Raw genomic sequence first — 24,987 nt, forward strand, 5'->3', positions numbered from 1 at the left:
TTGGACCTGTATTCCCAGCTACCTTCCTAGGTGTCCCTCAGGCACTTCAGACTCAGCATACCCTAACTGAACTGATCAGCTCTTCTCAGAACTTCCTTCTGCTCTCTTAATGGCTTTGACGTGCCACCACTTACCAGCTGCTAAAAATGGAAACCCTACTGGGGCTCATCTCCTCCCTTTTTGTTACCCTCTCCACCACCCAATAACAAGTTGGTTCCCTACCATCATTTGTAGATTCACGTCTCAGAATTTCCTCTCCACTTCTCCCCCTCCATCCTCGTAATTCAGTTTTTCCTTACTGGACCATCAACAATAACCTCCTACGTGGTGTCTGGAATTTTCATCTCTCCCTCTTCTTATCTGATCCACATAACACAGGCAACTGAGCTCTCTTCCTGAAGCACCAATGTTACCTAATGGCTCTAGGCTACCTATAAAGAAAAATCCCATCCCAACCTGGCATTCAGCGCACCACATGGGCTGACCCTGGCCTATTGGTCCGGCCTCCCTGCTGACACTGCATACGCACAGCTCGGCACACTGATATTCTCCCTGTCTCCCAGATATGCCATGCTCACCCTCACCTCTTTGCCTTTACTCATGCCCTCCTCTGCTGGAATCCCTTTTCTCCCACAGCCTTTTCTCCTAGCCAGCCTCTATACATTCCTCAAGACAACCCTTGAACATCACGACTTAAAACTCCTCTGATTCCCCTGGTTAATTGGCTGCTGGCTCCTCTGTGCTCCCTCAACACAAATACCTTCCACAGCATATAACCCCTTTTACTAGAATCGTTTGTCAGCCTCCAAAACACTATAAGTCTTGGAAGCAGGGACCTCATTTGATTCCTGAGTCCATAGCAGTGAGCATGAGAGCACAGGGCTCAGCACCAAGCAGGCTCTTGGTGAAGGTTGGTTATTAAGACCCTACTTAGGCCTGTGCACTGCCTGTTTTCCTTCTGTTTGGATGGGTGCACAGTCAGAGCAGAATCTTATGGCATTTCGGCTCTGCCATTGGCTCTAAAGAACGCTAAGTATTCACAAGCATACTCCACAGGTGGAAGAGCAAATCAGAGAGCAGCTCTGGCCAGACAGCAAGTCAAATACCTGAGGGCAGCAGCTCCCAGTTGCTTGTGGATTCACTAAGAACCAAATATAGATTACCAATTATTCATAACAATACCACTGGTAAAAATAAAACTTAATCCCAGCTAACAACCCATTAAAATGTGGAGCTGCAAATTTTGATCTGGGGAAACTGTTAGACATGATGCTCACCAGTGAAACTTAGAAAGGGAGAAGCTGTTATCAGGAAATTTAATATAGACCAAAAAATAGTCAGCCAAATCCTCGCTGTTATATAGGAGAGAATGGATTCAATGAAAATAATTTCAGTAAAATGAAAATACAAAGTAATCAGGAACAATGTCACTGTTTAGTGTAGAAAATTAATCAAAGAATTGGCTGGGTGCGGTGGCTTGCACCTGTAATCCCAGCTCTTTGGGAGGCTGAGGCGGGCGGATCATAAGGTCAGGAGATTGAGACCATCCTGGCCAACATGGTGAAACCCCATCTCTACTAAAAATACAAAAAATTAGCTGGGCGTGGTGGCGCGCACCTATAATCCCAGCTACTCGGGAGGCTGAGGCAGGAAAATCGCTTGAACCCAGGAGGCGGAGGTTGCAGTGAGCCGAGACTACACCACTGCACTCCAACCTGGGCGACAGAGCAAGACTCTGTCTCAAAAAAATAAAAAATAAATAAAAACAAACAAAAGAAATCAAAGAATTAATGTGGCCTAATGGCATTTCCTCAGAAAAATTTTTGGTCAATAAATATTCCTTAATGTTGGCATAATTCTGAACACAGAGTCCACATGTTGTTGGTATCAAAGTGTCCTGTCCGTGTGTGTGTGGTTGCTGCTTTCAAATAACTATCCCCACTGTAGAATGTTAGAGCTGATAGAACCCCAGCCCAACCCTGATACCTTTCATCTTTCCTACAGGGGGCAGTGCCCAAAGGAAATGCCACTAAAGAATTCATCGAGAGTTTACAGTTGAAGCCTGGGCAGGTGGTGTACAAGTGCCCCAAATGCTGCAGCATCAAGCCCGACCGAGCCCACCACTGCAGGTACACTCACTGGGGCTCACCTTCTCCCTTCTCCCACTGTCCTGCCTCTCTCCATCCCCGCCAACACGTGCCTCCTGGAGTAGTACACACTTCCCCAACAGGGGCCAAGTCAGCATCGGGATTCCAAATGTCCCCTGCTCTGGGCAGAGAGTCTCCTTCCAGGTCCCTGTGAGCCCTCTAGATTGCAAAGAGCATTTGGTTTGGGCTCAGGACACCTGTCCCGGGACTTGGCTCTGCCACACCTGACATAGGACCTGGGCAGGGCCTTTGTTTTTATATATGTGAAATGGAGGGGATTCCTGCTTTTCCTACCTCACAGCTTTATTACAAGGGTACCATGAGAAAAAGCTTTAGAAAATCATTCTGTGAATGTCTAGGACTTGAAATGAAGGGGTTGTCCTTGAATGAAGACTTTCTTTTAAAACTTCTAAAGGTTATGATAGTTGCAGAATTAAACCAAAAAAGAAAGCCATTTCCCCATCTTATCTGTGGTCAGTTTTCTATTTTGTTTTCAGGTTTCTTTATTAAGTTTTTCTGATGAGAAGACATCTAGCTAAAAGTTGTACTTTATTGGCTGGGCACAGTGACTTACACCTGTAATCCCCAGCACTCTGGGAGGCCAAGGCAGGAGAATCACTGGAGCCTAGGAGTTCAAGACCAGCCTGGGCAACAAAGTGAGTCTCTGTCTCTACAAAAAAATTAAAAAATTAGGCCGGGCGCAGTGGCTCACGCCTGTAATCCCAGCACTTTAGCAGGCTGAGGCGGGCAGATCACCTGAGGTCAGGAGTTCGAGACCAGCCTGACCAACATGGAGAAACCCCGTCTCTACTCAAAATACAAAATTAGCCGGGCGTGGTGGCACATGCCTGTAATCCCAGCTATTCGGGAGTCCAGAGCAGGAGAATCGCTTGAACCCGAGAGGCGGAGGTTGCAGTGAGCCGAGATTGTGCCATTGCACTCCAGCCTGGGCAACAAGAGTGAAACTCCATCTCAAAAAAAAAAAAAATTTTTTTTAATTAGCTGGGTGTGGTGGCACGCGTCTGCAGCCCCAGCTGCTCAGGAGGCTGAGGGCAGAGCATCGCTTGATCCCAGGAGTCCGAGGCTGCAGTGAGCCAAGGTTGCACCACTGCACTCCAGCCTGTGCAACAAAGTGAGACCCTGTCTCTAAAAAAATTTTATTTATTTATTATGAGACTGGGTCTCACTCTGTCACGCAAGCTCATAGCTCACTTCAGCTTCAGACTCCTGGGCTCAAGCAATCCTCCCACCTCAGCTTCCAGAGCAGCTGGGACTACAGGTATGCACCACCACACCCAGCTAATTTTTTAATTTTTTTGTAGAGACACAGTCTCACTTTGTTGCCCAGGCTGGTCTCAAACTCCTGGGCTCAAGTGATCCTCCCACCTCAGCCTCCCAAAGTGTTGGGATTACAGGTGTGAGCCACCTCGACTGGCATACAAGGAAACTTTAAATGCTAAATTACAGAAATACAAAAATATCACTTGGTCCCCTTTTCAGAGGGTACGTGTTTGGTTGGGGAGGGGTTATAGAGGAATGAATCTGCTCCAGGTGTTGGACATCATCCTTGTCAGGCTTAGCCTGTGGAGACATTTGGGTGTGTGAGAGATCTGAACGACGATTTCTGCCTGGCGTTGCTGCCTGTCTTTCAGAGGAGAGTGGCCAGTCTCCAGCACTCAGATTCCGGAGTCAGCTCCCCAGTACCTGTGTGCTGTGCCCGCGGCACCTCAGCCTGCCCTGCCTCAGCATCAGTCATCTATTTTCATCTTTCTACTCACCCCTGGAAATCGGGATTGCTGCAGGCATGGCCTCCCTAGATAAAGAAATTAAGGTTCAAAGGGGTTAAGTGAGTGCTTCAAGGTCACACAGCAGTGAGTACTAGAGACAGCTTTGGGTCCCGGCAGTTCTGACTCTAAGTCCAGAGAGGGCTGTTTCCACAGGAACTCTAGTTTGGGGATGACACATGTAACTTTATGTAGTTGTATGTATGTTTTTCTGTCTGAAAGAGAGAGAGCTGCAGACCTCCTCAAAGCTTGAGGGCGAGGGCTGAGGAGCCTGGGCAGGGGCCTATGGTGATTACTAGCTCCTCCGGGGTTTCTGTCTGTGGGTCAGCTTGCTTCTGAGATCTAATTCAAGGTTTGCCTCCTGTGCCTGAGATGGAGGCTTCAGTCTGGTCTTTTCTTGCCACTCTTGGGCTCAGGAGCCAGCTGTTTTCTAACCATCACTCAGATTTTTTTTAAAAAGCTCAGCTTGCTTATATGGTTTCTCAGGATAGCCCGGTATGGTGGAGCAGACTCTGGCCTTGAAGTTGGAGTGGTTGGTGTTGGAAGTTCAGCTGTGTCGCTTTCTACACTGTGGACCTTCGGCCAGGTGCTGCATCTTTCTGAGCCTCAGCTTTCTCCTCTGTAAAAAGGGTTGTTTCTTTGTAGTTTGTTGTGAGGATTAAGTATGAGTAACTGTGAGTCACCTAGCTCAACAAGCGTAAGCTATTGCTAATAGAAGAATGTGTATGGAGTTAGGGATGTGCTGGGTTTATAAAGGCTGGACCAGAACGGGGAGGTGTTAACTTTGTATTATAGAAAAGAACTTTTGGTGATTCTTTTCTCTTCTTTCCCTGAGCCCTCAGCTGCCTCCACCGCCTGGCATTTTCCTCACTGCCTCCTCCTTGCCTCTCTCCCCAGGATGATCCAAGGGAGGTATTCTTGTGTGCTAGTAAACAGATCAGCTTGGGCAAAGCAAGAGCTGCTGATTCGGATGAACTAAAATGAGGATGCCTGTAGAGTTGCCTGTTTCTGCCTCAGAAATGCATGCTGACAGCTGCTCCTTTGTGATGGTGCGTGGTGGCCCAGGCCATCTGGGGACCCACAATTTTGGATAAGCAGAATCCCCAGCATACCAGACAGACTGGGTTTGTTTATAGTCGTTGAGCCCAGACGCTGCCTGCCTGGTTAAAGTTGATGTCGACCTTGCCCGCTCAGGCGAAGGTGCATGTGTGCACATGTGTTTGCGCCCAGCATTTTAGAATTTGAGACTGTCTCCATTCCCTTGTCTCTGGTGGATACCACAGATACACCCAGACCTTGGGCCTGTAGGTGTTCCTTCCAGCCCTATGGTATGTGGTTGGGTCTTTCCTTCCTGGGAGAAGCACTCTGAAACTCCATACTCTTTCATCCTGGTGTCAAATCTCCTGTTCATAGGGACCATGGAAGCATGTGGAAACTCTGTGGGAGGAGCCATTTATGCTAATGTGGATGGCCATGGCATTTGGCTTATGCTTTCAAGCTTGTCCAACCCATGGCCTGTGTGCCACTTGCAGCCCAAGATGGCTTTGAATGTGGCCCAACACAAATTTGTAAACTTTCTTAAACATTAGGAGATGTATGCATAGACTTTTTTTTTTTTTTAAGCTCATCAGCTATTGTTAGTGGTAGTGTATTTTGTGTGGCCCAAGACAATTCTTCTTCTTCCAGTGTGGCCCAGAGAAGACAAAAGATTAGACACTCCTGCTAGGTTCTTCTGCATGAGGAGGGAGAGACCTCTGACTTTGGCAGCCCCCTGCCTCCACACCCCAGACACCCACACTGAAGTTAAGACAGTCCTGGCCTGCTTAGAGCCCCTGACAGATTCTTGTTGTTTTGTCTTTCTCATGGTTATGATTACTGAGAAAATCTATGTAGCACTAGTATTGTTTTTAAAGCATTTTGTATACATTTTTGATGCTCACAGTGACCCTAAGAGATCAGAGTAATTCTGCTGAGGCTGATTGGAGAGCCTAAGTTTCTTTGACCAGAGCCCAAAGTGAGGACCTGCTCTCAGATCCCCAGTTCTTTCCACTCCACTGCAGTGTCCTTCCCAAAATCGTTTCTGAGCTGGAGCCAGGATGTGGTGTAGATGTCTTTTTTGCTTATAATTTTAGTCATAGCCAATGAGGGGTAAAATGAAAACCTGTGTGTGATGCCATGGCTCACTTAGTACCTTCTTGCTGTTTTCTTATTATTTTCCTACATGAGCATCCCTCTGATGTAGTTGAACTCATTTTCCAGGCCTGCTCTTTCCTGTCTGTGGTGTCAGAGACTTCATTCAGCTGACCCTTGCTAAAGGGGGCCCTGGGCTTGGCTCTGAGCTCGGCTCTGAGCTTATAGAGGTGGATTAGACCTGGCCCTGGCTCTAGGAGCCTCCCACCCAAGCAGGGCAGGCACACTTCTCACCATGATACAGTTTGGTAAGTGCTCGTATAGGGAGAGACAGAATCCCCATGGGATGTGGCTATGTTTCCATGTTGAACCATCACCCAGGGTGAGCAAGAGAGCCTCGGCCAGCTCCTTTGGGGATGAGTACCAAGTAAGGGCCCTCATACCTCCCTGGAGAGGAAACACATAAGCCCCAGAGAAACTGAATACATATGAGCCAGTGAGCTTGGTGGATTCTACCAAGGTTTCGGGCCTGAAAAAATGGTAGGAAATCTGGAGGAAGGGGAGAAGGGAAGCATCTGCCTTCTTCTATAGTGACGACAAAGAAACATAGAAGGGGCCTGGGAAACCTGGAAGGCCAGGACGCAGATACCTCCATTTAGGGCATTTGGTCTTTTCTGTGATTGTTATTGCACACTTGGTCCCTGTGCCATGGGAGCTCACCAGCTTACAGCGTCTCATCCACGAGACTCTGGAATTAGTGCCAGAAAGGAATGCCAGGAGAGGACTGTGGACGAGAAGGACCCTTAGAGGATAGGGTGGATTTTGCCAAGTGGAAAGGATGAAGAAAGGGCCTCAGGCATTGAGGCCATCCACAGCCAAAACGGGGAAGATGGCTGAGCAAGTGTGTGGAAGAGGCTCTTAGTCTGTGAACTGTGAGCCTTCCTTGGCCTTGTGTTTGGGCTGCCCTGCTATGCCTAGGGAGGGAACACTGCTGAGCCCCCTGCCCGTGTGCATGCAGTGGGGGCTGGGAAAAGGGCTGGCTCTGAGGTGATTGATTCCCTGTGGGGAGTCAGGAGTTGTGGGGGGAGGCCCACATTTTTTCTTCCTCATGGCAGATGGTGCCAGAGGTGAAACAGCAGGGCAGGGTGGGGTATGTCCTTCACTGCCCTTCAGCATCTGCCTCTGGTCCCTGTCCTTGGCTGCTCCAGGCTCCAGCCCTAGCACCCTTCTGGCCTCTGTGAGCAGCTCAGCCTCTGAGCAGTGCCTCCAGCCACGTGGGATGGGCCTCACCCCACCCACTCTGCATACCACCTGGCCCAAGGAGAGGGGTAGCGCGGGTTTGGCATTTCATATCTTTGAAAACAGGAAACTCGGGTACCAGCATTTTAGACCAACACTTGTGGCCCTCAGCAGGCTGTACTCACTCTCCCTGCAGTGTTTATTTTTCTAATTTGGAAGCCCAGCGAGACTCAGCCCATTGGGAAACCCAGCTTCCTGCTGTTCACGCCTTGTCTCCAGAGAGGCTGGGAGGAGAGGGAAGAATAGCTTTGCTGTAAGAGCTTGTTTAAACTCTTGGGCAGCTTTCAGAGGATGTCCAGCCACTTGGCACCTCTCTGCCGCTGAGCCAACGCTGTCTCAAGAGCACCCACTTGGAAACCCTTTTAAAAATAAGTGCAGATGAAAGAGAAACTGCTCAGGAGCCAGGAGCAGAGAGGTGGTTACCCTCAGGAGTTTGTTCCCCAGATGGGAAGGGGATTAAGAAACCTAGAGGTGCTGGTCTCTGGAAGAACATGCCAGAAACAGGCTCTGTGGAGGGAGCATGGCACCTGGTACCTGAAGCCTAGGATGCAGGGAGTACTCACTCTGCACTGTCTACTTATCTGCACTTTTAAAATTGTGTACTCGGAACAGGCGTTACCAATTTAAAAATATATATTCTGTATATATACTTATATGTATATTCATGTGTATTTTTGAAATTGGTAACAGAGAGAGAGAAACAGAGTGGCTAATGGACCTGCTGGTACTTAGCTTGCTCTTTGTTACCTCCATGTCCCTTTTGTGTCTCTTTTTCTTACCTTGCCCTCCTGGTCCCCAGGGAAATTCTGGAACCAGGCCAGCGTGTTTGAGATATGCCCATTCCCAACATGCCTGTGTTAGTAAGGCCCTTTGAAGTTGTGGAAAAGAGCAAGGGTGGAGACCAGTATGAATCCACGCATCGTCTGAGCCAGGCACAATATCTGTCTCATGTATTCCTTATAATAAACTTATTTTGTACAGAAGGGAAACTAGAGGCTCCGAGTTAGCCAGTTTGACCAAGGTAGCTCAGCGGACTCAGGTCTGCATTGCCACCAAAGTTCATGCAAGGCTTTGAAAAGCACACATCTTCTCCTTGGGCTACGAGTGAGCACCGTGGTGGAGGACTCTTTCGGGGTAGTCTTTGCTTCCAGGTTCTGGAATCCAGGGGACAGCACACCTCTAGCCCAGCAGAGCTGCTCCTGTGCTTTCCCTGTCCTTCCAGCTGGTCAGCAAGAGCTTAGCCAGCACTGTGGTGTGAGTGTGATCCAGCAAGGCCCCAACGCCCAGCCCTTCCTCCAGCGTCCACCTGCCATTGCCCACTCTGCACTTTTTCAAGAACCCAAGGTAAAATTAGTTATGGAAGCTAGTGGAGAGGAAAGCTGGTGTGAACTAAGGAACTTTTTTTATTTTTATTTATTTTTATTTTTAGTTGTCAAATGATCCTTTATTGAAATGTCGTCCTTTGTGGTTCTAAGTAGCTGGGCACTCCACCGCACCACTGTTGATGTCATCTGTGATGTCATGAGGGTGGCGGCCACCAACTTGGCAGCCCACAGACTGGGCAGTCCCCAGAATCCCTTTAATGGTTCCAGAGAGTTGTCTGGCTAAAGGTCGGTGCCGCATCTGTAGAGCAATGTTGATCAACAATCTCATCAAAGGTGGTATTTCCGGCTGGGCACAGTGGCTCACGCCTGTGAGCCCACCCAGCACTTTGGGAGGCCGAAGCGGGGGGATCACTTGAGGTGAGGAGTTAAAGACTAGTCTGGCCAACATGGTGAAACCCTGTCTCTACTAAAAATACAAAAATTAGCCTGGCTTGGTGACACATGCCTGTAGTCCCATCTACTTGGGAGGCTGAGGCAGGAGAATTGCTTGAACCCAGGAGTCGGAGACTGCAGTGAGCCGAGATCACACCATTGCACTCCAGCCTGGGCAACAGAGCGAGACTCTGTCTCCAAAAAAAAAAGTGGTATTTCCGCTGTGTTTAACATTTTTCTGTTTCTTTCTGTCTCACGGCAGTTCCTTGAGGGCTTTGATGATCAGGGCAGAGGCAGAAGGTACCATGTCAATCTGGGCCTATCTGTTCTGAATAGTCAGTTTAACTGTAAGCCTCAGACCCTTCCAGTCACCAATTGCTTTGGCAGTGTCATCACCAACCTTTTTTGGGGACAGACCTGGGCGGCGGGTGCAATCCTGGGGGCCCACACAGGATGGCACTGACTTAACTCCTGGTGTTCCTCAGCTATACAACTTTGATCTCATTGAGGTCAAACTTCAGCAGCATGGTAGAGGCAGCTGGTGTTGGATGAACCCAGATTTGGGACAACCAAAGAAGGTTGCACCTTAGCTGCCTCCGAGCTGAAAGCCAAGAGCTTTTTTTTAAAAAACAAAAACAAAAATAAAACTTATTTTTAGAGACAGGGTCTCACTATGTTGCCCAGGCTGGTCTCAAACTCCTGGGCTCAAGCAATCCTCCCACCTTGGCCTCCCTAAGTGCTGGGCTTATAGGCATGAGCCACCATGGCCAGCAGAACTAAGGACTTTTTTTTTTTTTTTTTTTTTTTTTGGAGACGGGGTCTTGCGCTGTCACCCAAGCTGGGGTACAGTGGCACAATCACAGCTCACTGCAGTCTCCTCTCTCCACCCCAGGCTCAAGCGATTCTCCCGCCTCAGCCTCCCGAGTAGCTGGGACCACAGGTGCACACTACCACACCCGGCTAATTTTTTTATTTTTGTTAGAGACAGGGTCTCGCCATGTTGCCCAGGCTGTCTTGAACTCCTGAGCTCAAGTAATCTGCCTGCCTCGGCCTCCCAGAGTGCTGGGATTACAGGCGTGAGCCACCACACCTGGCCTTGAACTAAGGAACTTTTAAAAAGGAAATATAATCGTATTATTTCAAAGCTTTGTTTATAGCATTTCAACCTGTTTTGAACAAATGATGCCCCCAAAATAATAAAAAGGAGACTAGAATTCATTAAAATAATGAATTGAAAAAAAATTGTCAATGAGCACATCTATTGGCTGGTGACCTAAATAAAGAAACAGGCAAAATTGAGAGAGTTTATTTGGGCCAACATTGAGGACTGCAGCCTGAAACACACTTCCAAGTTGCCTTCGTTCAAGCAGGTTTTTGGGGGGTTTTTTAACTTTTATCTTAGGTTCGGGGGTACATGTGAAGGTTTGTTACATAGATAAACTCGTGTGATGGGGGTTTGTTGTACATATTATTTCATCACCCAGGTATTAAGCCCAGTATCCAATAGCTATCTTTTCTGGCCCTCTCCCTCCTACCCTTCACCTTCAGGTAGACCCCAGTGTCTGTGTTCCCATCTTTGTGGCCACATAGTATTCCATGGTGTATATGTACCACATCTCTAGTCAATCTGTCATCATTTAGGTTGATGGGCGTTTAGGTTGATTCTGTGTCTTTGCTGTTGTGAATAGTGCTGCAATGAACATTTGCATGCATGTGTCTTTATGGTAGAAGGATTTCTATTCCCCTAGGTATATATCCAGTAATGGGATTGCTGGGTTGAATGGTCGTTCTGCTTTTAGCTCTTTGAGGAATTGCCACACTGCTTTCCACAATGGTTGAACCAATTTACACTCCCACGACAGTGTGTAAGTGTTCCCTTGTATCCGCACCTTTGCCAGCATCTGTTGTTTTTTGACTTTTTAATAGTAGCCATTCTGACTGGTGTGAGATAGTATCTCATTGTGGTTTTGATTTGCACTTCTCTGATGATCAATGATATTGGGCTTTTTTTTCATATGCTTTTTGGCCACATGTATGTCTTCTTTTGAAGTGTCTGTTCATGTCCTTTGCCTACTTTTTAGTGGGATTGTTTTTCTCTTGTAAATTTGTTTAATTTCCTTATAGTTGCCAGATAATGAGACCTTTGTCAGATGCATAGTTTTCAAATATTTCCTCCCATTCTGTAGGTTGTCTGTTTACTCTGTTGATAGTTTCTGTTGCTATGCAGAAGCTTCTTAGTTTAAGTAGATCCCATTTGTCAATTTTTGCTTTTGTTGCGATTGCTTTTGGTATCTTTGTAATGAAATCTTTGCCCTATGTCCAGGATGGTATTGCCTACATTGTCTTCCAGGGTTTTTATAGTTTTGGGTTTTGCATTTAGGTCTTTAATCCATTTTGGGTTGATTTTTGTATATGGTATAAGGAAGGGGTCCAGCATCAACCTTCTGCATATGGCTAGCCAGTTATCTCCAGTACCATTTATTGAATAGAGAGCCTTTTCCCCATTTACAAGCAGGTTTTTAAAGGGAAAAAGGAGCGGGCTGATACAAAGCTGTTTGACAGGAACTCTCATTGGCTTACAGAAATAACATTGATTAGTGATTGTCTGTACATTGTTGAACTATAGGGTGTGTGTCATTCCATGGTTACTTGGCATCAGTCTAGAGCCCACATAGCTAGTGGCTTCAAGAGGTAATTATTTGCTGGGCACAATGTCTCATGCCTGTCATCCCAGCACTTTGGGAGGCCAAAGCAGGTGGATTGCTTGAGCTCAGGAGTTTGGGACCCACCTGGGCAACCCCATCTCCATCAAAAATACAAAAAAATTAGCTGGGTGTGGTGGCGTGCACCTGTGGTCCCAGCTGTTCGGGAGGCTGAGGTGGAAGGATTGCTGGAACCCGGGAAGTTGCAGTGAGTCGTGATCGCACCACTGCACTCTAGCCTAGGTGACAGAGGAAGATCCTATCTAACACACACACAAAAAAGGTAATTATTTATCTCAAAGGGGGGTGTGAGACGTGACTGCTGTCACAGGCTGTCTTATTTCAGTGCCTCTCTAGGCCTAATCATTAAACGGGCTCATATTCCTCAGATAAAAAGTTTTTTTTCTTTCTCATGGCAAATGAGTCTTTCTAAACTTGAGCTTTGGGAAGCAGTTGCTTTCAAGGCCCTAGTAGTCCTGGACGCTTGTTTCATATTATTACTTTGTATTGTCCAAAGCGGGAGCGGGTTTGTGCTTGCTATCAAATAAGCTTGAAACAGGCTCAGCCGAAAAATTATCCCAATAATGTTAGAAATGTGCAAATTAACGAAATGATCTAGTCGACAGCTAAGCTCAAATGACTTTTTTTTTTTTTTTTTTTTTTTTTTTTTGGAGACAGAGTTTTTGCTCTTGTTGTCCAGGCTAGGGTGCAGTGGCACGATTTTAGCTTACTGCAACCTCTGCCTTCTGGGTTCAAGTGATTCTCCTGCCTCAGCCTCCCGAGTAGCTGGGATTACAGGCATGCACCACCACACCCAGCTAATTCTTGTATTTTTAGTAGAAATGGGGTTTCGCCATGTTCGTCAGGCTGGTCTGAAACTCCTGACCTCAGATGATCTGCCCACCTCAGCTTCCCAAAGTGCTGGGATTACAGGCAGGAGCCACTGCGCCTGGACTCAAATGACTTTTCTGCTTGCTTGCTTTTTTTTTTTTTTTTTGGCTCAATGGATGTCATCTTAGAGCCGAAAAGTTCTTGGAGCTGGGCTTCCTGCTGTCCTTGACCTTGCTCTGAAATAGCCCTCTCTTCTGTCCTTTGTCCTTCCATGGTGGAGGTACCTGGCCCTCCCTGGTAGCACCTCATAGTGCTTCTAGAACTTCCACCCATCCCTTGGTGGTTTGGTCTTTTGGGGAAATAGGTAGCAGCCATTCTCCAAATCTTAGCCCACTTGGTCAAGTTTTTGAAACTGCTTCATTCTTTTTCTCTCAGGAAACCAAATTGTAAGCCCCGTTACTTCAGGAGAACAGGCTCTTTCTTAGCCATGTCAGTTCCATCCTATGTATGTGTTAAGCTAAGGGGCTTTGGAGAATGACTCTGTACCCCTGTTTGGAATGACTGCCACCCCTGGGGTCCTGACCCTGCCTCCCAAGCCCCACGTGACACACACCCAGCAAAACCCCTGGCAGTGCCCAAAGAAGCCATTTCAGAGGAGTGGAGCAGGAGCCATGGGTTCTGCGTTCCCCCGGGGCCCTCCCAACACCATGGGGACGCCCTAAAGGTCTGACCTGTGGGCTGTTTCAGTGTTTGTAAGCGGTGCATTCGGAAGATGGACCACCACTGTCCCTGGGTCAACAACTGTGTAGGCGAGAACAACCAGAAGTACTTCGTCCTGTTTACAGTAAGTCAGCTTCCAAATTCTGCCCCGCCCCATGAAGCAATGGAGCACTTTGTTCCTTTGGAAATTCTCAGCATTCACGATGTTCTTTACCGCTGTTCAGAATGCTGCCTGGCCCTGTAGATCTCCGCCTTCCTGCCAAAGATCTCTCTGGCTCAACAAGTGCCTGTACCTAAGCCCTTCACTTGAGTGTTTAGAAAATTGATTTAAGTTGATTAGCTATGAGCAAGGGCTGTATTCTGGGCTCCCATCCCAAGTGTTGGACCTAAGTAGCTCAAGAAGGCAGTTTGGGTGATGACCTCAAATCCTGAGCTGCAGGTAGGTGGAGTCTACTTCGTGCAAGGACTAGAAGGGCCCTCAGCAGTCAGCACCCTGGCTTTTCAAGGGAGGAGGTACAGCAGGCTTGAACCCCCCTCCCAGGCAGCTCAGACTGTCTGGAGCCCAGGTCATGCCTGGTGACGGGCTTGCTTCTGTTCTGGTTCCACATACTCCCAGAGATGGCTGCTTACTTGACCCAGGGCTGGAGGGTAGAGGGATCTGTAGGGAATCGCTAGCTGGCCCTCTGGTCCCTCCTGGTCAGGCCTTGGCCTGGCTAAGTGTTCCTGAGTGGCAGATTCTGAGTGCCTCTGTCCCGGGAGCCCGTGAGGTCAGAGGATTCTCACAACAATGGTGTCTGCACTGGTTTCCTGTTTCAGATGTACATAGCTCTCATTTCCTTGCACGCCCTCATCATGGTGGGATTCCACTTCCTGCATTGCTTTGAAGAAGATTGGACAAGTGAGTATGTGCCGAGGCTTTCCTCCCTGCTCCAGGGTGGGTGTGTGACCTGAGTTGGGGTGGGGAGGCTCTTTGTTTCCTTCATGGTGCCAGGGGCCAACCTCATTTTATTAAATCTCCTGAAAGCCTATGGACTGAACAGGGAAGAAATGGCAGAGACTGGAATCTCTCTTCATGAAAAAATGCAGCCCCTTAACGTCAGTTCGACAGGTAAAGTCGTGAGTTGGACAGACAGACCCTCTGGACTGAGCGTGCCCAGGGAGAATGCAGGCCCCAAGCAAGCACAGAGGCCGGTTCCAATGCGTGGGAGCCATGCTGGGAGAGAAGTTTTGTTTTCTGTCTTTCCATGAGGCACTTAAATCAAAGATCATTTTATTCCAGTCTTGCAGAGATTCATTTTTTACTTTCTGGCTAGGACATGGAGTTTCTTTATTAATTTGTTTGGTTTTTGTGATGGTGTTTTTTAACTGCTTACACTGATAATCGTGAATTTACATTAAGATTGTAGATAATTCTTCCTGCTTTAGAGGCATCCCACTGAAATGTGCAAATACTGAGGAAGAAACTCCAGCCAGAAGATTGCACAGATCCTGAAGGAAAACAATAGATGCTGGAGGAAAAGAAATAAGAGGCCACCTGCTGGGCTGGCTCTTTCACACTCACAATCTGTGAGACAAATGTCTTGAGCAAGGAACATTGTATTTCCTAAGCTTTTCCCTCCATGGGCCTCCTTTTTTTTTTATTTCACTGTCTTTAGAACTCTTGCTCTTCCTGTACATGCTGACTTCTTCCCACAATTCTGGCATAAGTAAAATGGCAGAGGTCAAGCCAGCAGACAATAGAGAGAGGAGAGGAGGGTAGGGGTGAGTGGGTATGTGCAGAACTTGCCATTCTGCATATCTAGGTGAGTCGCCAGCAAGTTCCTGATCACTTGGTGAGCATTCTGAAGTACATGCCTTCTGCTAGGCCTGGGGAACCAGATCTACTCCAGATGTGGCCTTGGTGACTTGACAAGGGAGTCCAATTAGGATATTTTATCATCCCAAACACCTCCCACCTTTTGTCAAGTTAACAGACTTTGGCAGGTGATAGGGGTAGCACAGACTGTCAGTGAGGCAAAATGTCCCTGTCGTTGGAATGGTGCTGGAAGTCACCATTGCATTAATGCCTACTGGGAGCCAGGAATGGCCCAAAGGTCTTTTTGAGCAGTGCATTGTTTCGCCCTTATAACAAGCCTGCAAGGTAGGAGAGATGCTTCCCACTTTGCAGATGACAAAAGCTGTGGCTCACAGAGGATGAACAAGTTTCCAGGATCACTCAGCTAACAAGAGGGTCTGCCGTTCAAGCCTAGGTCTGGAGCAAGATTTTTAGCCCTGTCCAGTTGACTCCAGTGGTCAGGGTCCTCCCAGCCGTGCTCTTGATTAACTGTGGTCAAAATTCCTGATGGAGTGGGCTTCAGGCACCCAGCTTCTATGGCAGCTAGGCTGGGAAGGCACAGGTCAGTCCCCAAAGTTGAGGCCTGAGAGTTGACCGTATATGACCATTACTGCCCTCACTGCTCAGCCCTGGTGGAGCTGTTGGGCCATAGGAGCTGGTGTGATTGGGGGCAGAGGGCTGTCCCCCAGGATTAGGGCACTTTGAGTTGATATTTAAAGAAGGGTAAGGAGGTGGTTCCATACTCCCTGATCTGATTCCTACCTCCCCAAACTCCATTGGTAATTCCTGGGGCCCAGCCTACAGATGAATGATGCTTGCTGCTTTGCAAGGAGGGAGAATAGGCCATGGCCCTGGGCTCTTCCACCAGCTCCAGGGCAGCAGAGGTAGGTAAGAAGGAGGTGCTTTGTCCAGCAGGCACGCCCATGTGCTCCTGCCAGGCCAAGGCCGAACTGTGCAGATGTTCTTTCATGAATTCTTAAGTATTCCCCTGTACAGAAAGGAAAACAAAATCTCAGAAAGCCCAAACTTCTTGCCCAGATCCTTTTGTTGTCAGGCACTGTCCCAAGGCTGGTTGTACAGCAGTGAGCAAAACAAAGTCTCTCCCCTCCTGGAGTTTGAAGTGTAGTGGGAGAGGCAGCTATCAAACCAGTACAGAAAGAAACAGGTAATTCCACAATGCAAAGGACAGGAAAGACACAGGGGCCGGAACAGAATATTAGTATGGGCCTTATAGTTAGAGCTCATGACCAGGAATTGGTGCCAGGATGTGTACCTCGTGGTGTCTGCCAGATGTCAGAGCCTCTCATTCTCCCCAACACCCTGCCCAGCCCAAGGCCACCCATACTTGTAGCCACCCACGGCCAGCCCATCAGGCTGGTGGCCACCCCAACCAAGCCCTGCCCCACAAGGAGCCAAGAAGAGAAATCATTCTGAGTCATCGATAAGTTCCCAGGGAAACCTGAGGAGATATGTATTGTAGATGAGATGTTTCTTACCTGTCACCCACATGGTGCTTGGTATCTTTCCAAGCTCATTCCCACATTTGACCTCCCTTGCCCCTCCTGACATTCCCATGGGGGAGCCAGCAGGACGGCTTGGATGGAGTGCTTACTCCCTTAATTCCCAGAATCAATGAAGCCCGACTCTGCCCTCCAGGATCTGATCTTTCCAGCCAGGGAAACAGGCACAAGTATGGAAGCAACGAGAAATAAACCACAGCCCAGGCTCAGCCAGCATGGGCAGCTGCACTGAGGCGCAGAAGTCCTTAGGTGAAGAGTGCCAACCAAGGGGCCTAGCCTGTCTGTCAGCACCATCTTCCAGGCCTGGCATTTCCCAGGCCACCTCGCTTCAGGGCCCTCCCCTCCCTGCTCACCCCCACCGTCTCCACAGCACCTTCGCTTTTCTCTTCCTTGCGCTGGGTTTCTGACTTAGACTTTGTTCACACAAAAGACTCTGCTGCTTAAAAGCAAACCGTACCTCTAGTCAAATCTCACTGCTTCACAGTGCAGTGGGTGGAGGCCTGAAGATGGCGGGACTGGCCTCAGGTCCCCGGGGCTGGAGGCCAGGACAGTGAAAGCGCCTACTCTGGGCCCATGCCTCTTTGGTCGACTCCCTGGCCTTTGACACTGATGGCCTCGGTGCTGCAAATGTCCCTGGGAGCGGGGGCAGTGCATTACCTCACACTGTGGTCAAGGCTGAGCCCCAGCAGTTCAACTGCTCCTGCCAAGCTTAAAATCCCAAAGCCACCAAGTGATCCTCCACAGCTGCCTGTGAGCTGATGGGGCACAGAGGGGCAGCACGTCATACAGGAATGCCCAGAAAACCTATGGCCATAGCAGGACTGGACAGGCCTCTCCACCTGTGTACCTGCATTGTGCTCTCTGAGGAGAGGAGGGTCCCCTGTGGTGTCGTCAGGCGTTCATGCCTCACTTCAGAGGCCTTCCTGGGCCCTTCCATGTGTCAGGCACTGTGCTTGGCATTGGGGGCGGTGAACAAGGAATGATTTGTGTTAGGGAAGGGAAGCCCTGGCTGGGGCCTGGCCTGTTGAGGAGGCCTCCCTGAGGGATTGAGAGATAGCCAGTGTGGGCCAGGATGATTCTCACCATAGCCTGGAGGCCAGAGACCTGTGGCACCCAGGAGGAATGAAGGCCTGCAAGCAGGAGGCAGAGTGGGAGCCCAGTGGGGCGGTGAGCCTGGGCAGCAGGCAGTGGGTGACAGTACCAAGCTCTGTGTGCTGCTTCTCTTTCAGAGTGCAGCTCATTCTCTCCACCCACCACGGTGATTCTACTCATCCTGCTGTGCTTTGAGGGCCTGCTCTTCCTCATTTTCACATCAGTGATGTTTGGGACCCAGGTACACTCCATCTGCACAGATGAGACGGTAAGCAGGCGGCTCTGCCCACCATTTCCACACCTGGGGATGGGGAGGACCCGGGGTCTGTGTTGCTGGGAGAGCTGCTCACAGTCAGACTGGAGCCCAATGGTCAGGCCCCTGGTGTGCAGGGCACAGTTCTTTGTTTGCAGTTACACTTGGGTCGTCTTCATCCACACACAAGTCCTCCAGCCTTAGGGCAGCCATAGGAGATCACACCAGGAGTGTGGCCCAGCAGCCGTGGCTGAAAGGCTGCCTTTACCACATTTCCTTCCATCCCCCCCATGGCAGGTCTTCCTTTATACTGTACTGCATTAGACACTCCACTAGGCACTGAGGGCACCCTTCCCATCTGGGGGCCACAGGCTTGAAATAGAATGGTTGACAGGGTGCCCTAACCTAGCTGGGACAGGCAAGTCAGCTTGCCACCATGCCTGGGTCCTGAGGGCAGAGTCAAGAGACAGGTCTGCCTTGAGCCCCCAGGGCAGCAGGCTTTTACCTGGCCTCTGGGTCATCTCTGTCCGGCCCAGCCCTGGTCCTCGTCCGCTGCCTTCTCCTCACCCCCACCATCACCTCCCATCTGCCCACAGCACCTTCGCTGGAAGCTTTGAGGCTGCTGGCTGTGCCAGACTGGGGCCTACTCCCTTGGTGCCCCTACTGCTGTCTCCTGACCTTCCTAAGGTGTCTGAAAACCTCAAGGTGGTCAATCCCTGGCTGCGATATGGGCATTTCTCTGGGGATTTACGTAGGAAGAAGGGGCAGCACTTAGCCCTGGGTGTGAGGAACAAGCAGAGCCATGAGGTTGAGAGCCATCCCTGTACGACTCCTGGCATCCTGAGGCCCCCTCAGGGTCAGCTCTCACCAGTGGTCTAGGGCTCTGGGTGAAGCTTTGGGCCTAAGGGTAGTCAGCATTAGGAGCAGGCTCTTAGGACGACAACATCCTCCCACTGCTGCTGGGCGCCTTCCCCTGTGGGCTTAGAGGAGCACATGCAGAGAAAAGAAGGGACAGTGCTGCCCACTGCCAGAGCACCATTGTTCAGGTCTTTCGGTAACTTTTAGAAGGTTGCGGGGCTTTTGGCAACTTTTTTTCTTTTATAAGAAATGATGATGTCGTTGCAAAAGAGTTTCTGTAAAACTAGTAGCCAATGGTATAGATCCAGCCCTGTATCCAAGCAGTAACCATGACCAACTTCTCTGCGTAAGATATACAGGGAACCTGATGGGGATTCTTTCAGGACCTGCCTGCCATTGGGATACTGCTGGGCCATGGTCTGGGGGAGCCAGAAGGCAAGCTCTCACGGCCCCAGTCCTAGCCGTTCTTCCCTGAGAAGACCATTCCTAAAGAGAATTGTGTTGGAAGGAAAGGAGAAAGCTGGAGGGCCATGCCCCACCTGGGAAAGGGTGTCTTCCCCTTGCCCTGTGCCCTTCCCAGGTCCCTAGGCTGTAAAGAAAGACCAAGACTCAGCTGTCCTCCCAGCACCCCTTTACTAGAGACCACGGCAGACAGACCCCTGGCCAGGCTCCTGCCAGGCTGCTCTTCTCCTGTCCCTCTGGGCAGGGGCCCCGTTCTCAAGCCCTGCCCTTTGACCAGCTCCATCTGAAGAAGGGAGAGGGGAAGGAAGCAGCTCTTCCCCCACCCCCAGTTTTTTCCTGAGACTTAGCAGGGGAAGCGGCGCCGGCTCCGTGACAGCTGCTGCGTAGGTCTGCGCCATGCTTCTCCCCAAAGGAGCCACTAGGAGGACCTTTGCCATGCCATGCTGGCTGGCCTGGCCATGCCACCCTCTAACCTGTACTAATCCCTCCTCCTTCCTCCTCTGGTGACTTCTCCCCTCATTCGTGGTCTGTCACTCCTATTCAACCTTCTCAGTTTGTGTCTCACCAGGCCCACTAAGCGGGGTGCTGCTTGATCCCCCAGGCTGGTGAGACACACAACGCCAGAGCAGTCATTTGATTCGTTACTTTTTTTTTGTCTGCAAAGTGGTCATGGTAGCTTCAAACTTCCTAGGAACCTATCCCAAATTAATGGCCATCATTGGTTATGATGATTGCGAGCTCCCCAACAGCTCTGAGGCCTCTCATGCCAAAGCCTTCATAGCACTCCATGCACAGCCCAGCACAGAGTTTCTGAAGAGCGCCTCTGCAGAGCTCAGCAAGGGGCCAGGGCTGGAGAGACGTGCTCCTTATCTTAGCGACATACCCCGGCCTGGCATACTTAGAAGCAGCAGCTTCTGTGCTGCTGATAGTGCTTCTTTTTCCCTCTTGTGAATGAGTGCCCACCAAAAAAAGGAGAAATTTTTTTAGTAACACTTTTTATGAGAAAGATATATTATGTAGATAGCTTTGTTGCTTTAAAAAGGAAACATTTACTCCATTCACCTCTCACTGCGGACATCCCTCCCCAGAAACCACAGCAATGCAGTGCTTGACTGAAAGTATGATTGTTCTTGTTTTCAGGGAATAGAACAATTGAAAAAGGAAGAGAGAAGATGGGCTAAAAAAACAAAATGGATGAACATGAAAGCCGTTTTTGGCCACCCCTTCTCTCTAGGCTGGGCCAGCCCCTTTGCCACGCCAGACCAAGGGAAGGCAGACCCGTACCAGTATGTGGTCTGAAGGACCCCGACCAGCATGGCCACTCAGACACAAGTCCACACCACAGCACTACCGTCCCATCCGTTCTCATGAATGTTTAAATCGAAAAAGCAAAACAACTACTCTTAAAACTTTTTTTATGTCTCAAAATGGCTGAGCATTGCAGAGAAAAAAAAAAAGTCCCCACATTTTATTTTTTAAAAACCATCCTTTCGATTTCTTTTGGTGACCGAAGCTGCTCTCTTTTCCTTTTAAAATCACTTCTCTGGCCTCCGGTTTCTCTGTGCTGTCTGTCTGGCATGACTAATATAGAGGGTGCTGTCTCGGGCTGTGCCCATTCTGCTAACTGAGTGACGTGACGCTGTGCGTGGATGGAATAGTCCCGACACCCTGCGGGGGATGCATGGGAAAGCCAGGAGGGCCCTGACCTCCCACTGCCCAGGAGGCAGTGGCGGGCTCCCCGATGGGACATAAAACCTCACTGAAGACAGATGCTTACCCCTTGAGGCCTGAGAAGGGCAGGATCAGAAGGGACCTTGGCACAGCGACCTCCTCCCAAGTGGACACGGTTTGCCTGCTAACTCGCAAAGCAATTGCCTGCCTTGTACTTTATGGGCTTGGGGTGTGTAGAATGATTTTGCAGGGGAGTGGGGAGAGAAATGAAAGAGGTCTTATTTGTATTCTGAATCAGCGATTATATTCCCTGTGATTATTTGGAAGAGTGTGAAGGAAAGACGTTTTTCCAGTTCAAAATGCCTTATACAATCAAGAGGAAAAAAAATTACACAATTTCAGGCAAGCTACGTTTTCCTTTGTTACATCTGCTTCCTCTCTCACCACCCCATCTCCCTCTCTTCCCCAGCAAGATGTCAATTAAGCAGTGTGAATTCTGACTGCAATAGGCACCAGTGCCCAACACATACAGCCCCACCATCATCCCCTTCTCATTTTATAAACCTCAAAGTGGATTCACTTTCTGATAGTTAACCCCCATAAATGTGCACGTACCTGTGTCTTATCTATATTTTAACCTGGGAGACTGTTGTCCTGGCATGGAGATGACCATGATGCTGGGGTTACCTCACAGTCCCCACCCTTTCAAAGTTGACTTATGGCTATCCCATTGGCTAGAATCCACAGACACACCTAAGCCTGTGGCACTGGGACAGAATAGATTTTCCATTTGAGAGGCACTTCCTGTGTCAGTCTTGTTTGAAGGAGGTGGTGATGGTGGAGAGAGGTGAAGGAGGTAGGGAGTGCCTTCCAAGTGCAAAAATAACAAATATGATTATTGACCATCTGGGAATTCTCACACATTGATTTGTTTTTTAAGCAATTGCCAGAAACCCCCTTTTTTAGCTTTTGCTTGGGGTGGGGGTAGGAGATAAGGTTTATTCAATCCTGTCCTGGGTAGGGCGAAAGTTAATCTAGCCATGTGATTTTTCAGAAAAGTAAGTGGAACATGCTGCCACTTTTCAATTCTGTCAGTGCTTCCACACGGAAACAAAATGCAATAAAATTTTTCCAAAACCTGTTCTGATTTAGCTCTCTCTCGAGGTGTTACCCTTAGCGGGAGGCCAACTATCCACAATCTACTTGAGTTTTCTCTGGTTGGGTGTTTGTTTCATTGCTCCGTCTCTTGAATGAGGATACTTTTTTTTTTTGGTTTTAAAATGCACTTACGGTCCCTCTCTTGAACCAGCTTGCCCCACCAGGCCTCTTTCCTTTGCTTTCTGCAGCCTGAATCAATTCCTTTGTGCTGATGGGATCTCCTAAGAGCTTTCCTGAGTCAGTTAACTTTACATTGCCTCTACGGTGCTATTCATGTGATACGGGCAAGGCTGAGATGCTAAGATTAAAAAAAAAAAAGAATGCTGTTTTAGATCAAGTTGATAGCATTTGTTTTCCATATGCTTTTTAAAAATTTTTTCTTAATATACAGTTCACTTAGGTGTATGAAGTGTGATTGTATTAAATAACTAGAGTGGGGCTGCAGCTGTGGCCCTCCGCTACGGGGAAGAGATTGGTAATACTCCATCTTCCAGGGCATTTTTTAAAGTGAGCCAGGTTAGCTCTTTTCCCCTGGCATTTCTCAGGAATGCAGTAGATAGTGCTGAAGATGCATTGACTTTTTTTTAGTCCTAAAAATAGAAACTCCTCCTTTAAAGCTGTGCATACTATGCTCGTCTTTCCAATAGAGTGGGGTTCCTTCAGATATCCTATAGGATTCTGCCTCTGGTTTTGTATAGGCCTTGGCTAGAAAGAGTCAATGTTTCTGTGCTCTCAAACCAGTTGCTCTCAGAAGATAGGAATACCCCAAGGTTCCTGGCATTTTTCCTATTTCATTTTTGTTCAGACTGATATTTTGCTGAGAGCACAATGACTGAGGAATGTAGCCATCGTTTGCAGGGTAGTGATTGATTCCCAGCCTGGCTTCCACACAGGAAGAGAAAGCATCTCTGAGCTCTCCTCAGTATTTCCGGATGTAATGAAAGAGGATATCTTTCTACACAAAGTCAGCCCCAACTTTTGGCTTGGGCACAGGAGTTCTGATAGTACTGTTTGGTGCACTCATGGGAAATTGAACCAGTCGTAGCCACAGTCTTTCAGAGCCTGGGCTCTGGGGAGTGGAAGTGAAAAATAAAGATGTGCCTTGTTGGATTAGGTGATCCCCAGCTTGCTTTCCTTCTGTCATCTCTGTCAGGTTTGTGTTCATAGCAACCAGACTGAATATGCAAAAGGCTTAGATCCAAGCAAATCTATAATCTATGCATATTTGCATGGACTTGGTAATATCATGTACACAAAACACATTTGGGTAGAAGTGCATGTGCTAAATCTCCTTTTAGTCCTACCATTTTGTCTTCTTCATACTGTACTTCCTCTTTTTTGTTTGAGACAAGGTCTTGCTCTGTCACCCAGGCTGGAATGCAGTGGCACAATTAGAGCTCACTGCAGCCTTGAACTCCTGGGCTCAGGTGATTCTTGTGCCTTGGCCTCCTGAATATCCAGGGCTACAGGCATGTACTACCATGCCTGGCTAATTTTGTTGTTTTTTAATAGAGTCAGGGTCTCACTGTGTTGCCCTAGCCAGTCTCAAATGCCTGGCCTCAAGCAATTTTCCCGCCTTAGCCTCCCAAAGCCCTGGGATTACAGGCGTGAGTCACTGGGCCCAGCCCTGTACTTGAAAAAGCCCCAAGTATTAGCTTTTGCTCATCTGGCTAGGCCACTTAAATAGTTAGAATCCACCATCCCCTAATGCAGAAACCATTTAGGTAGAGGTAAATTAACAAACATTTTAGGCCGGGCGCGGTGGCTCATGCCTGTAATCCCAGCACTTTGGGAGGCTGAGGCGGGAGGATCACGAGGTCAGGAGATTGAGATCATCCTGGCTAACACGGTGAAACCCTGTCTCTACTAAAAATATAAAAAAATTAGCCAGGCGTGGTGGCAGGCGTCTGTAGTCCCAGCTACTTGGGAGGCTGAGGCAGGAGAATGGCGTGAACCTGGGAGGTGGAGCTTGCAGTGAGCCGAGATCGCGCCACTGCACTCCAGCCTGGGCGACAGAGCGAGACTCCGTCTCAAAAAAAAAAAAAACAAACATTTTAAACACATATGTGAGGTTGGCGTTACACAGAAACTCCTCTCTGGGGGGGCTGGGATGGGCTTTCTCAGCCAGGCTAATGGGTTTTAAATTTCTCTCTTTTCAAGACTTGCAGTGCATCAGCTTAAAGGGTGAGCCAGCCAGTAGAGGGAAGGGGCCCCACCTAGAAGGTGCCCTTAAATATCAAAGAAATGTGAAAAGAGAAAGATTTTGCTAGAATCCTCCTCAAAGGTGTTCTTGAGGTTGCCAGACCAGCAACATCAACATCAGCATCACCTGAGAACTTGTTAGAAATGCACATTCTTGGTCTCCACCCCAGGCTACCGAACCAGAAATTGAGCGGGGCCCAGCAGTCTGTGTCTTAACAGCCCTCCAGGTGATTCTGACTATCAAGTTTGAGAATCCAGTTGGGGCTTGCAGGGGTCCCCCCTCAGGTGGTCCCTGATGCCTGCTGGTGATATGGGTCCTGTGTGCTGCTGGGCTCAGCATAGTGCAGTCGAGGTGTGCTGATTGTGAGACAGGCACGTGTTCCCTCCACTGAGAAGCCACTGAGACCACCTTGCCTCATAAGCTGCGGCCTCCCCAACAAACAACTGCCAAGACATCAAAGAAAGTCTGTATGAAGCAGATCCAAATTATTAGCCTGCCCACCACTCTTTGTGCATCTCATTAGTGGAACCCATCTCTAGACCAAGGGCCCTCTGGGTGAAGAACCA

The 24,987-nt window shown here is 48.8% G+C and overlaps 1 protein-coding gene across 4 annotated transcripts in view; it reads left to right on the forward strand.

The window, feature by feature from the left end:
* Nucleotides 1-24,987, forward strand: part of ZDHHC3 (zinc finger DHHC-type palmitoyltransferase 3) — a 60,373-nt gene that overhangs the window by 28,289 nt on the left and 7,097 nt on the right. For 2 of the 4 annotated variants that reach the window (XM_054479726.2, XM_063661976.1), the window contains 5 exons: nt 2,005-2,129; nt 13,398-13,494; nt 14,187-14,268; nt 17,954-18,084; nt 20,530-22,201. In XM_054479726.2, coding sequence (XP_054335701.1) covers nt 2,005-2,129; nt 13,398-13,494; nt 14,187-14,268; nt 17,954-18,084; nt 20,530-20,688 — 594 coding nt within the window. In that variant the 3' untranslated portion in view covers nt 20,689-22,201. Of the gene's footprint in view, nt 1-2,004; nt 2,130-13,397; nt 13,495-14,186; nt 14,269-14,394; nt 14,479-17,953; nt 18,085-20,529; nt 22,202-24,987 lie in introns of those variants that run through there. The other 2 variants (XM_063661975.1, XM_054479728.2) reach the window with 2 other exon arrangements.

This window comes from Pongo pygmaeus, chromosome 2, assembly GCF_028885625.2.
Source record: "Pongo pygmaeus isolate AG05252 chromosome 2, NHGRI_mPonPyg2-v2.0_pri, whole genome shotgun sequence".
In the NCBI taxonomy this organism is placed as follows: Eukaryota; Metazoa; Chordata; class Mammalia; order Primates; family Hominidae; genus Pongo; species Pongo pygmaeus.